The sequence below is a fragment of the Crassostrea angulata genome, chromosome 10 (genome assembly GCF_025612915.1).
Source record: "Crassostrea angulata isolate pt1a10 chromosome 10, ASM2561291v2, whole genome shotgun sequence".
NCBI lineage: Eukaryota > Metazoa > Mollusca > Bivalvia > Ostreida > Ostreidae > Magallana > Magallana angulata.
The window spans coordinates 22,976,068-22,990,620 of record NC_069120.1 but is presented as its reverse complement, the minus strand read 5'-3'; the positions used below and the strand labels follow the sequence as shown (position 1 = coordinate 22,990,620).

At 34.8% G+C, this 14,553-nt stretch overlaps 1 protein-coding gene across 1 annotated transcript; it reads left to right on the top strand.

Moving 5' to 3' along the window:
- Positions 1 to 2,788: 2,788 nt before the first annotated feature.
- On the top strand, positions 2,789 to 14,536 carry LOC128165301 (palmitoyl-protein thioesterase 1-like). The gene is made up of 10 exons (XM_052829701.1): positions 2,789 to 2,911; positions 4,899 to 5,008; positions 6,840 to 6,967; positions 8,227 to 8,297; positions 8,531 to 8,618; positions 9,179 to 9,193; positions 11,626 to 11,716; positions 11,878 to 11,976; positions 12,492 to 12,563; positions 13,750 to 14,536. Exons 1-10 carry the CDS (start codon positions 2,821 to 2,823, stop codon positions 13,876 to 13,878), a joined length of 894 nt encoding a protein of 297 aa, XP_052685661.1. The 5' UTR covers positions 2,789 to 2,820; the 3' UTR covers positions 13,879 to 14,536.
- Positions 14,537 to 14,553: the final 17 nt, after the last annotated feature.

Here is a 14,553-nt window from a genome sequence, read left to right as displayed (position 1 = left end):
TGCCAGGACCTCCTGTCGGAATTCATCCAGGGAGGTACTGTCCACTGCTCTCTGTGGCAAGTTGTTCCAGATCCTGATACTATCTGGGAAGAAGGAATACTTATATTTAATAAGGTCCTAGCATAGGGAATCAGGAATCTGTTTGTGTGGCCTCTGGCTGAAGTCATCATTGGGTGTAACTCAGTTGTTGGAATAGCTACTTGTCCATGCACTATCCTGTACATCATTATAGCTTTGTTCCTGGCTCGACGTTCTTCCAAGGATGTCCACTGGAGAATTTCAAGCATTGATGTTACACTGCTAGTTTGTGAGTAGTTGTTCATCACAAATCGAGCCGATCGTCGTTGTACTGCCTCCAGTTTCTGGATGTTAAGGGCTGTGTGTGGGTCCCACACAGTACATGCATACTCCACTACGCGGGCATGTTAAGGCTTCCCAATGCGATATGTAGAAAGTCACTTGTCTGTACTTCATACGATATGACGTCATAATTAACTTTGACGTCACGATCTGCATTCCTGTCGATAGTTCTCAGGGAATGTATCTTAACGTTAAAAGTGAATTATATCAAACCAGTATAATACCGCATGTTTCCTTTATATAGATGCTGCAGTTAATTCTAGACGTACAGAATTCATTCATATTAAAAACCAGTATCGAATAATCGGCAGTTTTAAAGCTTCGTTTTAAGAAAAAGACTATTTATAAACTAGTGGTTTGGAGACTCTCCCTGCTACGTGTAAACAACTGAATGAAGAAATTTTAATGCATGTAAAACCAGCTTGGCGCAGGTGAAAGATCAACACAATTTTAGAATATTTTACGTAAAATTGGTAGAGAATATAAGTACCAATGTGAATCGTGCTGCGGAAACCTACGGATTTACCCCAATTTTTTGTAAATCGCTTTTGATTAGTAAAAATAAGCATTATTTTGATGATTTTGTGGAATGTTTCAACAATATCTTCTATAAACGAAATATCTATTTCTTTCCCAAGCAAGAACTTCAAAGTTTATGACTTAACAAATGATTTTTCTTAAAAATATGCATGATTTAATGTCATTAATCACCTGCGCCGATGCGTTTTAACTAGATCATTTGCAATATTAGGATTCGCCTGTCACGTGATTACGAAGTACATATGACGTCACAAAAATGCATCAAATATAATGTTTAACATCGATGTCAATAAATGTAACATAGTTTTAAAGAAATACTCCCGGTAAAATTATTTTTGCCATGATTCAAATAATATCGTTTTCCAGCCGTATTTTAGCATCGGGACGCCTTAACAATGCTGCGTAAGGGTCTTACCAGTGTTGTATAGCATGCTGCCTTGGTGTTACGTGGGCAGTGCTGCAAGTTGCGTTGAATGAAAGCTCTGGTGGAATTTGCTTTCTTCGTGATGTTATCAATGTGTTCGTTCCATCTGAGGTTCTTGTGGATGGTAACCCCGAGGTATTTGGCAGAGTCCACGACTTCTAACCTGTGTCCACGGATGTTGTAAGAGTTGGTCACAGGTTTTCGTTTGTTGGTGACTCTCAGCAGTTGGCATTTGCTGGGGTGGAACTCCATCTGCCAGTCTGTTTCCCACTGTAGTAAACTATTGAGATCTTCTTGTAGTTTAATAGTGTCTTTGTTGGTACAGATATTACGATAGAGTACGCAATCATCAGCGAAAAGTCTAACATTGGATTGATGGACATATTCTGGGAGGTCATTTATGAAGAGGAGGAACATCAGCGGGCCAAGAACGCTCCCTTGAGGGACTCCTGACTGGACGGGGGCATTGTTGGAGCTCTTCCCATCAACTATTACTCGCTGGTTCCTTCCACTGAGGAAGTCCCTAATCCATTGGAGTGTGGACCCTCTTACTCCGTAATACGTTGCCTTGTATAGTAATCGCTCGTGGGGGACCTTATCGAATGCTTTGGAGAAGTCCAAAAGGATAAGGTCAGTCTGTTTCCCGAGATCCATACTCTTGGCTAGGTCCTGGACTGTCAGGATCAATTGGGACTCGCATGATCTGTTCTTTCGAAATCCATGCTGGGCATCAGTGAGAAGTCCATGTTTTTCCAGATGTTTGGAGATGCTACTGCATATTATGTGTTCTAGGATCTTGCATATGACTACTGTGAGAGAAACAGGTCTGTAGTTGGCAGCTTTACACTTTTCTCCTTTTTTAAAGATTGGAACTACATTTGCCTCTTTCCAGTCTGATGGTAATTTTCCTTGTGTGAAGGGGAGGGGGGGGGGGGTCGCAGACTCACCCAAAACATCTTGACAGTCAAAAATGAAAAAGCCTTCCCCAAAATCAAAATCCTAATCGGTGGTTTGGGGGGGGGGGGGGCATAGTATACCTTTTACTTCAGTTGAACCCTTGATTTCATTACTTTTATTACAATTTCTTACATACTCATAAAAAGTGTGTGTGGGGGGGGGGGGGGGGGGGCTTCTCCGTTATCATTCAATTTCTTATAAGTAAATTTCAGAAAAAATCTTTGCTGCGAGAAAAAAGTGGGCAATGATTGTCAATGTGTATCGCCGATTTTCGATGCTATGTTTGAACTGTAAAATAATCAAGATTGTTAACTATTACAAAATAAGTTGTTAAACATGCAAAATATTATCAATTTTTTAAAACAAAATCTTGAATTTTTGCCAATGAATTGATATCCAGTTTCTTTTTGTTTTCTTTTTTAAATAAATATCCTTGTAGACAATAGAGGGTGATACAGCGAACGCTATTTAAAAATTCCCGCCTTAATTAGAACACAAACCACGTGACTTCCCTTCAATAAAATCATGTGACTTTCAAAATGGTGGACATGAGAAGTGTGTTGTTTTTCTCGTGTTTTCTAACTACTGCATTTGCAGCAACGACACCTGTCGTCCTTTGGCATGGAATGGGTATGATTATATTTATTGCATTCTCATTCTCCACGTGCTAGATTCAAAATGAATGTTAAGCGTGACGACAACTGAATGTTGATAACAGTTAAATTACTCAATCAACAGATCAATACAGGGACGTATTTGTTAACTGTTATATGTTACTGATCAATATAGATGATTGGTATATAGTGTTAAGAAATGTTTGCTATTTTGATACTTTAATTACAGCCTTTGGTGGACCTTAAATATTTACACAAAAAATAACCAGACAAAAAAAACCCCTCAGCTTTATATAAGCTTTATATAAGGCCGCTTTATGAGCTTGGACTTTGGGCAGTCCGTGTCAAACTCGGATTTGAAGAAGGCGAGGTTTACTCATGCTAACCATACAGTCAATGTCTAATAGATATAAATACATGAAATGCAACAACACTCGTAAGATTTATCCAGGGCTGTATATTTTAGTGGAAACGGAATAAATTTAACTCAGTAGAGGAGTCAAATAGAGACAAAGAGATAGAGACATAATCATATCCAGTTATTGAATAAATATTGTATATAAATGAATCTACCTAAATAACATTCAATTAAACTCTCAAGACCAGTTAGTTTTAATTTTAGCTGCATGCAGGTCTGTAGCTCCCGGTCTGAAAAAATGTGGATGGAGGACCTGGGAGCTACAGTGCCTCACATAGTAAAAAACTGCAATTTAGAGCACACAAAAAATTGCACTAGTTTTGAACCGATTAACCTAATTTCTTAACACATTCAATACAAACATTTGATAAAAAAAAATTCCTTGAACATTTTACTACAGCTATCATCATGTGCACTTAACTTGCTTTGATATTCTTTTAAACACCATCACCAGCCCCGTAAAGGGAAGTGATGAAGTTTTTTACATGTAAATATGGTGACTCTCAATCTTGACTTGAATTTAACATACTTCAATTTCAGAGATCATAGTGTGTTTAAGAGAAAGTTTTAGGCAGGTATAGTAACGATATTAGTACATGTAGTAAATTGAATGAAGAATTTAATGCCATTAATGGTACTAATTTTTACACAGAATGTGTTTAGAAATAAGGCCAGTCAGTCCAAAAGTAGCACATTTTTAGTCTACTAAAATTTTACACCCCCCAACTTAAAAATAAATCAGAGGTTAGAGTAAGAGCAATTCAACCATGTTAAAATTGTCTGATCTTCATGAAAAGTATGACCTTTACTTTAATTTCCTCCATTGTGGGATTATTATACCTTTGTTTCAAAAACTATTCCATCTTACATATGTTTTTTCAACAAATGTCCTACAATGAATCTTAGTATTATTAAATAAAAAATATCCCATTATCCTCATTTTGGAGTTTTATAATTAGCTCAGACTAAAGGTATAATGTATAAATATTTTTTCATGCAAGGCATTCATATTTTATGGACACATTTCTATTTCTTTCCTTTATTTGGTCAAAATCACCTTCAGAATTCTTATTTTGCTTTATTATGGTGGTATGGGACACCTCCATATTGTGACACACTTCCTCTTGAAATAAACAATAAAATCAAGTATAATTTTATAAATACATGTATTTTCTTTCTCAAAATTGTCACCTAACAGCGTAGCTAGGGCATTGGGTTACACAACAAATCTGTAAGTCATGAGTTCAATTCCTGCGGGGGCTTTTATGATTTTTATCTTTCCAAAAAAATTTAAAATAATATTTATGGTCAAATATTGTAAAATTTGAAAATTCTAAACCTGGTGAAAGTCATTTGGTTATAATTTACATTTATCCCACATTGATATTGACAGATGTCCCACCTTGATTAATTGTTCAAGTTTTACCCTTATAATCTTAAAATGAGTTGAATTTTGCTTCAGCAGCTTTCCATATAGGTGACCATAAAGGCCTAATAGTGTCATGTTGTTCATGCCATGATGGTAAATTTGGGCAATTTGGTAATTATTGGAAATAATTCATAAAAATGTATTATGATTTTCTAGGTGACAGTTGCTGTAACCCTCTCAGTATGGGTTCCATAAAGGGACTCATTGAAAAACAAGTCAAAGGTGTTTATGTGAAGTCCTTGGAGATTGGCAGTAACATTGTAGAGGTGAGGTTATTTAAGTAAATCACGAAATTGTGAAGGGAAATCTTAAATTTTACCATGAAAGAATGATGTGATATAGGGCCCCCGGTAAATTGGCAAACAAAATTATAATAAATTTCAGATTTTGTTTGACCTTGAATGTACTGTTAAAATCATTGATATGTGTACCCTAAGAGTATTTTTTCAGTACCCAAGACAAAGTAATCATGTTGGAGATACTGTAGGTTCTTTATTTTATGCGAGTCTTTAATTCCTCGATTCAGATGTTTTGCATCAAATCTTGAGAATATAAAATTGCAAAGGTTGGATTATTATCATAGTTTCGTTTAGTTTACATTATAGGGATGTTGATGAGTACGCAAGTACTTGACTATCACTTTGTCAAAACGATCATTGACTAAAATTTTCTCAGTCGATTACCCTTAAAAAAGTATTTTGAAAAACATTTTTTTTTTTTTTAATGCACCAATACAGTTGCATTTTGATATCTCGAACACTGATATCTTGAATACAATGGATATGTCAAAGTAATTTGTAAGTCCCAACCACTTAATTTTTTAGTATTTTACACTCAATATCTTGAATACCGGTATTTGGAAATCTCGAAGTTTTTAAACAGTCCCATCTAGTTTGAGATAACTAAGTCTGACTGTATATATAAGTGTCATAAGAAAAAGGAAAAGCAAAGACATTTGCTGACAGATACATGTATTAAGATGAAATATCCACATGATTTTAATTTAAATAAAATACATTAAGCACAAATAATTATTATATGAATGTTTTTAAGTTGAATATACTCTGTATGTAACAGTAGTCTTTAATATAATTATTTGAAAAGGACACCCAGCTTAAATCAACAAGTACTCTCGACTATTGCTCGACTAAAGCCGACTTATTGATTAATCTGTTTGAGTAAAACTGACATCCCTAGTTTACATCTGTCCAAAAATTAAAGTAAGATTTTAAAGTCTGCGAGATGGGTTTCTCGCTATTTTACAAGGATATACATTTTTCGCGTTTGTTCAGGAATATACTGTAGCCATCGTTTTTGTAAGAAGGGTACATTGTTTATGTTCATTTCCCATAGACTTATAGCTCTGCCCCACATCTAAACACCTTTTAAAATACACAGGCGCAATTAGGTACATTTATTCCTTCAACTGGTCAGCGTATTGCGCCAAAATCTATATGTGAAAAATGTACCTCACTACACTCAAGTGTAGAAGTCCAATTCGCCTTCTCCATCTTCAACTGATTTTGTTCACCTGATATGAACTTGCTTATCCTTTCATAATCTATTACATACATTTTGGAAATTTTTTTACCTAATATATATGCCATTAACATTCATTTATGTCAATGTTGTGTTTGTAAGTTGTATTTTTAATAGATTTAGTTTATCATAAACTGGTGAGATTTTAGTGATTTACAAAGGCAAGTGATATTATAAACAAGTTTTGTCAATCTGCATAATTTAAACATAAAGTTAAAATTATCGTGTATTTTACCACTATTACACTAGATCCACCAATTCCAATTACTTTGAAAGGACAAGGTCACAAACAAGAGCAAAATTTGTTATTAGGGGTCTATAAAACCATTGATAATGTGCGAATCATTGCAATAAAAAATGATCCAAGCTATTAATTATCAGGGTATGTCTTAATTTTTATTCACTCTTGATTTAAAACAATCAAAATCATATGGTAGACTTTTCTAAGAATTTTTGTAGAATAAGGGCCGCTGACAGATGTTAAGGGTTATCAATCTTTGGAAAATTGACAAATACATGGACATATATATATTGTTATTCTTTTATTTTGATTCTTAGGACACAGAAAATGGATTCCTGATGAATGTTAACAAACAAATTGATAATGTTTGTGACCAGCTTGCTAAGGATTCCAAACTACAGTCAGGGTACAATGCCATTGGCTTTTCGCAGGGTGGACAGTTTCTGTGAGTACCTGGTAATTTATTCAGGTTATATTTCATCATTTCACGATCAGGAATTGGCAGAATCTCTCATATCCTCAACAACTGACCATCTTGTCTAAATCTAAATCTTGTACGTGTACCAGATAAATGAATTATAACTGAAAAGATACTGACCGATTTTCACAGAAAATGTAAATATCTCCCACAGCCAATGGAATCCGCTCAGTATCATGAAGTAAGTACATGAATTGACATATGTAGTAAGCTTAACCCTGCAGTAGTATTGATACTGCTGAATAATCATGAACTCTGGTCTCTGGCTGAATTATGTTTCACCTAGACTTTCATTAACTGCTGTAATGTTAGTCATCATTCGGCAAAGATTACAAAAAGCACATATATGATTTTTCTAATGTCTTGTACCTTCAGACAAATATCACCCAGGGATATGGCATTAACTTTAGGAGCCCATGTAATTATGGTAGATACAATCTTTTTTTGTGTTGAAACCAGAGATTACAGTGGTAACCAAAATGATCAGAAAATCAATAGCAGTTCCATTTCTGATGTTCTTGGTGTATAGACTCTGGGGGAAGAGCAATTTTCATTAATCAAAGTTCTGTTTTTAGTTTGGAACAATTCTTCTTAAATTGTCCACTTTCTAGCAGTTCTAAAACTATTATTTTTACATTAATTGTAAATCATTTTAAAATTTATTGTTGTAATGGAACTCCTCCTATGTCATATGCATAATGGAACATCTAATATTAAATACCGGTAAATGCATCTAAAGTCTGTCCAAAGATATTTATGCAGCAAATTTGGATGATTTTTAATAAAAATATTCATACCTGTGAAAGAAGTGCAATTAAAATGGTTGAAAGGGATTATTTCCAAGATAGTTTCATCGACACATTATCATCTTTCACTCGGAAAAATTCACAGGAATGAAAACAGATTCCTTACAGAGATTTATAATGGGGAATATTTACATCTTTTCTCTATTCGGAATACACTCGGAATACATCGCGCAATTTTCCAACGTTATCATCCGGGTTTGCTGTAATACAAAATCCCCATAGACATCACATTTTTTAGCATTGTATTAAAACCTAATAATCTAACAGTGGCGTTTCGACTGAGAAATCTTGGAAATTTTTCATACTTTTGAATGAACATCGTTTAAACCCTGAGTTATTTATAAGTATCAAGCAATTAAGCCAAATGTGAATTCAGGATATCTTGGGACAGAGTATAAGCAGTATTTTTGCTCATTCCAGGAGAGCGATTGCCCAGAAGTGTCCAAATCCTCCCATGCTGAACCTCATTTCTGTGGGAGGCCAGCATCAGGGTAATAAAGAAAAGAAGCAAACATGTTTACCATTCAATCAATTATGTTTACTCAGAAATAAGGAAAAAGTTGCAAATTTACATGTTATATTTAGCCAAATATTAATTATGTGTGCCATTGACTATATATAGAAGTATATCTTTAAATTACCAGGAACAAATGTGATATATGTTATCATCAGGAAACAAGTTTCCATTGTTTTAATGATAGGGAGCAATTTTTTTTTACTGTAGGAGTGTATGGATTTCCCCGTTGTCCTGGAGATAATAGCACCTTGTGTGACATAGTCAGGAAGCTACTTAATCTAGGAGCTTACAATAGGTCAGTAAGACTGCATGCTCAGTCAATATTACCTCAATCTCTGAATAGAGTTTTTCACCATAACTGCAGTACTGCTCTCTTGCAGAGCAAATTGATATGCTTTGCTGAATTTTTAGAAGGTACATGTAGATAGGCCAAAATAAAATTATTGTTTGTTTGGAATTGCCTCCTGCCTCATTGAAATACCCCCTCTGATAAAATTTTATTAGCAAAAGATAAAAAAAAAAAAATATCTGAAGATTTTCATTTTTTACCAATTTTTAATTGGTTATATTTCGAGTTTGAAAGCTGAAAAAAAAAACTTCCAGGCAGCAATTCCAAACAAACATTTGTAAATAAAACAAGTGACGTTATTTCATTTCACCAAACTATGTTATTTTGCCCTGCAAAATAGCAGTACTGCAGTTAGCGTGAAGGAGTCTATATAATCCCACAAGCCTTGATATGTTTATTTACGACCATTGATGGTTTTCATTGATTTAATAATTAAAGTTCATCAATAAATAGATATCTGCATCCTTAATATTATCATTACCTTGTGCTTACATTTGTTTTTTCAGCTTTGTTCAAAACAAGTAAGTAAAGCCTATCATTTAACCATTATAAGGTAATATTTGGGATATGTGTATTCGTGAGAACAGGCAGTTTTGCTGGATTATTCAGAATAATCCTTAATCAGAATAACTACTAATGAAATTGTACTGTCCAATTCTTGTGCTATTTGCCAGCATGGACATCTTAGTCTACCTGGTACTTATTAAAATTGGTTCTTTGATTGCTCCTTAAGTTGAAGTGTAGGATATCATGTATTACTGGTAGAATGAGGTCATACTGTATCTGAATAAATATGTGAATTATACAAATTATAGAGGTTTTTAGCTCACCTGAGCTGAAAGCTCATGTGAGCTATTCTGATCACATATTGTCTGTCGTCCGTCTGTCCGTCCGTCCGTCTGTCCGTAAACTTTTCACATTTGCAACATCTTCTCAAGAACTACTAGGCCAATTTCAACCAAACTTGGCACAAATCATCCTTAGGCAAAGGGGATTCAAAGATGTGAAAATTAAGGTTCACACCCGTTTTCAAGGGGAGATAATTAGAAATTAATGAAAAATTTTGAGAAATTTTCAAAAATCTTCTCAAGAACCAGAAAGCCAGGAAAGCTGAAACTTGTGTGGAAGCATCCTCAGGTAGTGTAGATTCAAAGTTGTGAAATTCATGACCCCCGGGGGTAGGGTGGGGCCACAATGGGGGGTTGAAGTTTTACATAGGAATATATAGAGTAAATCTTTAAAAATCTTCTTCTCAGAAACTAAACAGCCAGAAAAGCTGAAACTTGTGTGGAGGCATCCTCAGGTAGTGTAGATTCAAAGTTGTGAAAATCATGATCCCCGGGAGTAGGGTGGGGCCACAATGGGGGGTCGAAATTTTACATAGGAATATATAGAGTAAATCTTTAAAAATCTTCTCAGAAACTAATCAGCCAGGAAAGCTGAAACTTGTGTGGAAGCATCCTCAGGTAGTGTAGATTCAAAGTTGTGAAAATCATGATCCCTGGGGGTAGGGTGGGGCCACAATGGGGGGTCGAAGTTTTACGTAGGAATATATTGAGTAAATCTTTAAAAATCTTCTTCTCAGAAACTAATCAGCCAGGAAAGCTGAAACTTGTGTGGAAGTATCCTCAGGTAGTGTAGATTCAAAGTTGTGAAAATCATGATCCCTGGGGGTAGGGTGAGGCCACAGGGGGGGGGGGTGTTAAAGTTTTACATAGGAATATATAAAGTAAATCTTTAAAAATCTTCTTCTCAGAAACTAATCAGCAAGATGATTCTTTATAATTGTTAAAACTTTGGCTCCAGGACAATTCTTCGGCCTCACAAGAAGGTTCAGAGTTTGATGTAGCTAAATATCCCATGTATAAACAATTGTAAAGGATCTTTTTGAGAACTGCAATACTCAACATGTGATATGACTATAAAATTGAAGCAGGCAGCTATTTTTTCATTAGAATCTTTTTGTATTACTGTATTGAGTTATTGCCCTTGATTTATTGATTCTTGATTATTTTAATTGATGCATCCACTGTTAACCAATTATTGTGATGATTATTTTTATACAATAATAAATATTCAATGTATATTAGTTGTTCTGCATAAGAAGTTTTGGGTTAGGCCGGATTAGTTTGTTTATTTTTGATTTCCAATTTTTAGATACTATGAATTAATATAGGCCAGCACATATATAGGGACAGTGTCTATTGCATTAGGATAAGAGACTGTTTGGGGTTAAATTTGAACAGGTATGGATAGATTGAGTGTGTGAACATCCCTGCTCTATCTAATCTACGTGTTTTCTAACCTTCGATACAAAGAGTGCGGTCATTCCTGCCTTGTATCGCATTAATACAAGTGTGCAGTTATACCTGCTTGTATAGGTGGTGGTTGTAGTGGAGCACTAATGTATGGTCATCCCTGCTGGTGTTCAGGCCTCTCTAGCGCAAGTGTGCGGCACTCCATGCTTGCGTTAGGTTGAGCTGTTGGCGCAAGTGTGCGGTCATCCCTGCCTGCGTAATGTTGAGTCCCTATATATGTGCAGGAGCGGTGATTAAAGTCTGCTCTTGTAAATATTGGCAGCAATCAGGGCTATCCGAGTTCCAAGGGGGAAAAATGGATTTTATTAATACAGGATCTACATGTATTATTGTACATTGTCCAGATTGTTTGTATTATGACTCCATTAAGCTGACTTTATCATACCTATTGTTCCCCAGGTGAGCGATGTGGCCCATGGGCCTCTTGTTTTTTTTGTTTTCCCATTACATGTTTATAAATAAAGTTTATTAGAAGGAGAGGAGAAGGAATTATGATATTAATGATATTATGTTGTTTGTTAATATGGTTATTTAATGGGGGATAACTTCTAAAGAAATGAACATTCAGTAGGCAAACATGATTGTTTTATTGAAAGACTTGGACAGTTTATAATGTTTCGTTCAATTCACTGCAGTCTTGTTCAAGCTGAATACTGGCATGACCCCCTCCAGGAAGATGTGTACAAGTCCAAGAGTGTCTTCCTTGCCGACCTGAACCAGGAAAATGTAAGTCCGCTGTTCCCATATATAAGTAGCTCCAGCTTTAGGCTAAGATAAATCAAAGTCTATGAGAATGAACATCTACATGTACTGTTCCCATGTGTACAAATAGATACGTACTATGTAGATTTAATGCAAAGAAATTTTGTTTTTTGTATATTACACAGAAAAGAAATGCTACCCAGAAAAACAATCTCCTGAAACTGAAAAACTTTGTCTTGGTTAAATTCCTGCAAGACTCAATGGTGGACCCTAGGGACAGTGAGGTGAGTGGGGTTTTGTGGTGTAGCCCAACAGCTAGCACTTACAGTTTTTACTCACACGCACCTGACTTTATATACATTTTTCTCAAAATGAAAAAAAAATATACCCTCTAAAATATACACAAATTACATCGCCTCCATCTTGGATTTATTTAAAACTGTCACATCAGCTGGAAGTTTTGCTTAAAACTTATCGGTAAAATTATTTATTGATAATTTTTATCTCACAATTGTTTCTTCAACATCTGAGCTTGCAACTGATTCAACCAAAATGACGCATTACACCTGTCATTAATAAAAACCACCCTCGATTTACATCTACTGCCTAAGATATGCAATACATGGCTAAAGGGATTATTGTAAGAAAAATATATAACGTCAGGTTCCTGTGTCTTTTTAGACCAGTTTAACATTGTTGTTTTGAAAAAAAAAATAAGTAAAGGAAATCATAACTTTTGTTCATTTGTAATGATACATGTATTTCAGTTACAGTATACTCAATAATTTTTTTATTTCAGTGGTTTGGATTTTACAAACCTGGACAGTCTAAAGATTTATTCACTCTGTTTGAATCACCACTCTACCAAGAGGTAATGATAGATCAATAAAAAAGTTATAAAAAGAGGCCCATGGGCCTTATCAGTCACCTGAGTTTCTGCAGTGTGGCTTTTGAAATGTATATTCATGTGCATTATAATTACAGTGCTTACGAAATCATTTTTGATATTCATGGATTGTCTAATCCAATAAACTCTCTAAATTCCAAAAAAAAATATTTAAAATTGAAGCATAACATACACTGACATAATTGAATAAATCTTTAATAAGTACAAAAAAAATGATTGTCGAAATTACACCACCCCACCCTATATAATCATTAGAGCCCTGCTCTAACACCAGAACCCCTGACGCAGGAGCCACAAAATTCATAATTTTGAAGAGGCACTCTTTCTCATCATAACTACCAGTATGTACTTAATTCATCGGAGCAGAGGAAAAGATTTTCAAAGACTTACCACATTCATTTAGACCCCCGCCTTAAGACAAGAACCCCTGAGCCAGGGGCCATGAAATTCACAATTTTGGAAGAGTTATATTTCATCATCATAACTATGTATTTAAAGTTCATCTGCTTAATATTTATGAGCAAAGGAGAAAATTTTCAAAGAATTGATGTATTTTCAGTATATCACATTAAAGCCCTGCCCTAACACCAGAACACCTGAACACCTGAAATTGACAATTTTGAAAAAGGCATTTTTCCTAAACAAAACAATGTACTTAGTTCATGGGCTTAATACCCAGGAGCAGAGGAATATATTTTTCAAAAATAAAGAATTTCATTAAATAAGCATCAGAACCCCTGACCCTGGTGCCATGAATTTCACTATTTTAGTAGAGAGTTCAATGCCTATTACCATCATGCTAGCAATTTTGATGTCCAGGAGTAAAGAAGAAAATTATTTAAAGAATGCATTAATTTTGATGGTTTTAGCCCCACTCCTCAGGCTCCAGGGAGGCAGGGGTCATGAATTTCACAATTATTACTCCCCTTCATGGTTCAGTGGTTCCAGAGAAGAAGCTAAAAATGTTCAAAAGTTTACAACCGTCAAATAATGACAGACAAAACAGATAATAATAGGTCATCTGAGTGACTCAGGTGACCTTTACCATGCAAAGAGAGTACATATGTACAAGTTAAACAGTCAGACTTTTTTATCTCCACCAAATAAATACCAGTAGATTTATTTTTATACCTATTTCTCTTACACACAGGACTGGCTTGGACTAAAAACGATGAACAGTACTGGACGTCTTCACTTCCTGGCGTCTCCTGGTGACCATCTACAATTCACTGAGCAGTGGTTCATTGACAACATCGTCTCCAAGTATTTGAAGGGTTAGAGCTGGTGACAACTCTAAAACACCACCAGGATATTAACTGGGAAAACATATCACCCAGATAGTCTTTTCATTTACATGCAATTACTCTTTAATGATGCATAAATTTTTATTTTGAACTTTATTATTTATTAAACAAAATTTACTTTTTACGGTAAAACAATTGTGTTCTTGTGGTTATAAATTGTTAAACTTCAATTTGTATGTAAATGAGGTATGCTGTGATAAAATCATTGTAATGTGTACACGTTTCTCATTTGGATATTTTTTTTATTTAATCATCATTAATGGTATGTGATTTTGTTTCATATTGCAATACACCAATACAGTGCACCCCATGCTATAACATGTATGGTGGATATGCAGTAACAATTATAATTCATTCTGTATAGAATATGCTAATACATGTAGCTGTTTCAGAATTATTTTGACTAGAAGTATCACTTGAACTTACCCAGTAGTGAAATGATGTTCTGCAAAACATAGTCCTCAAACTGTCTTTAAAATGCACTGATAGTTAGTGGGTTAAAAATGACAGTAAGACTTCTCACAATTTGATTTTTTGATAGTTTGATTTTTATTATTGTGTGTCTGATGTAAAATTCACATGTCTGTTGATTTTGTCCCATGTGCATTTCAAATAAACTATTTTTGTACACAATGTTTGTGCTATCAGAA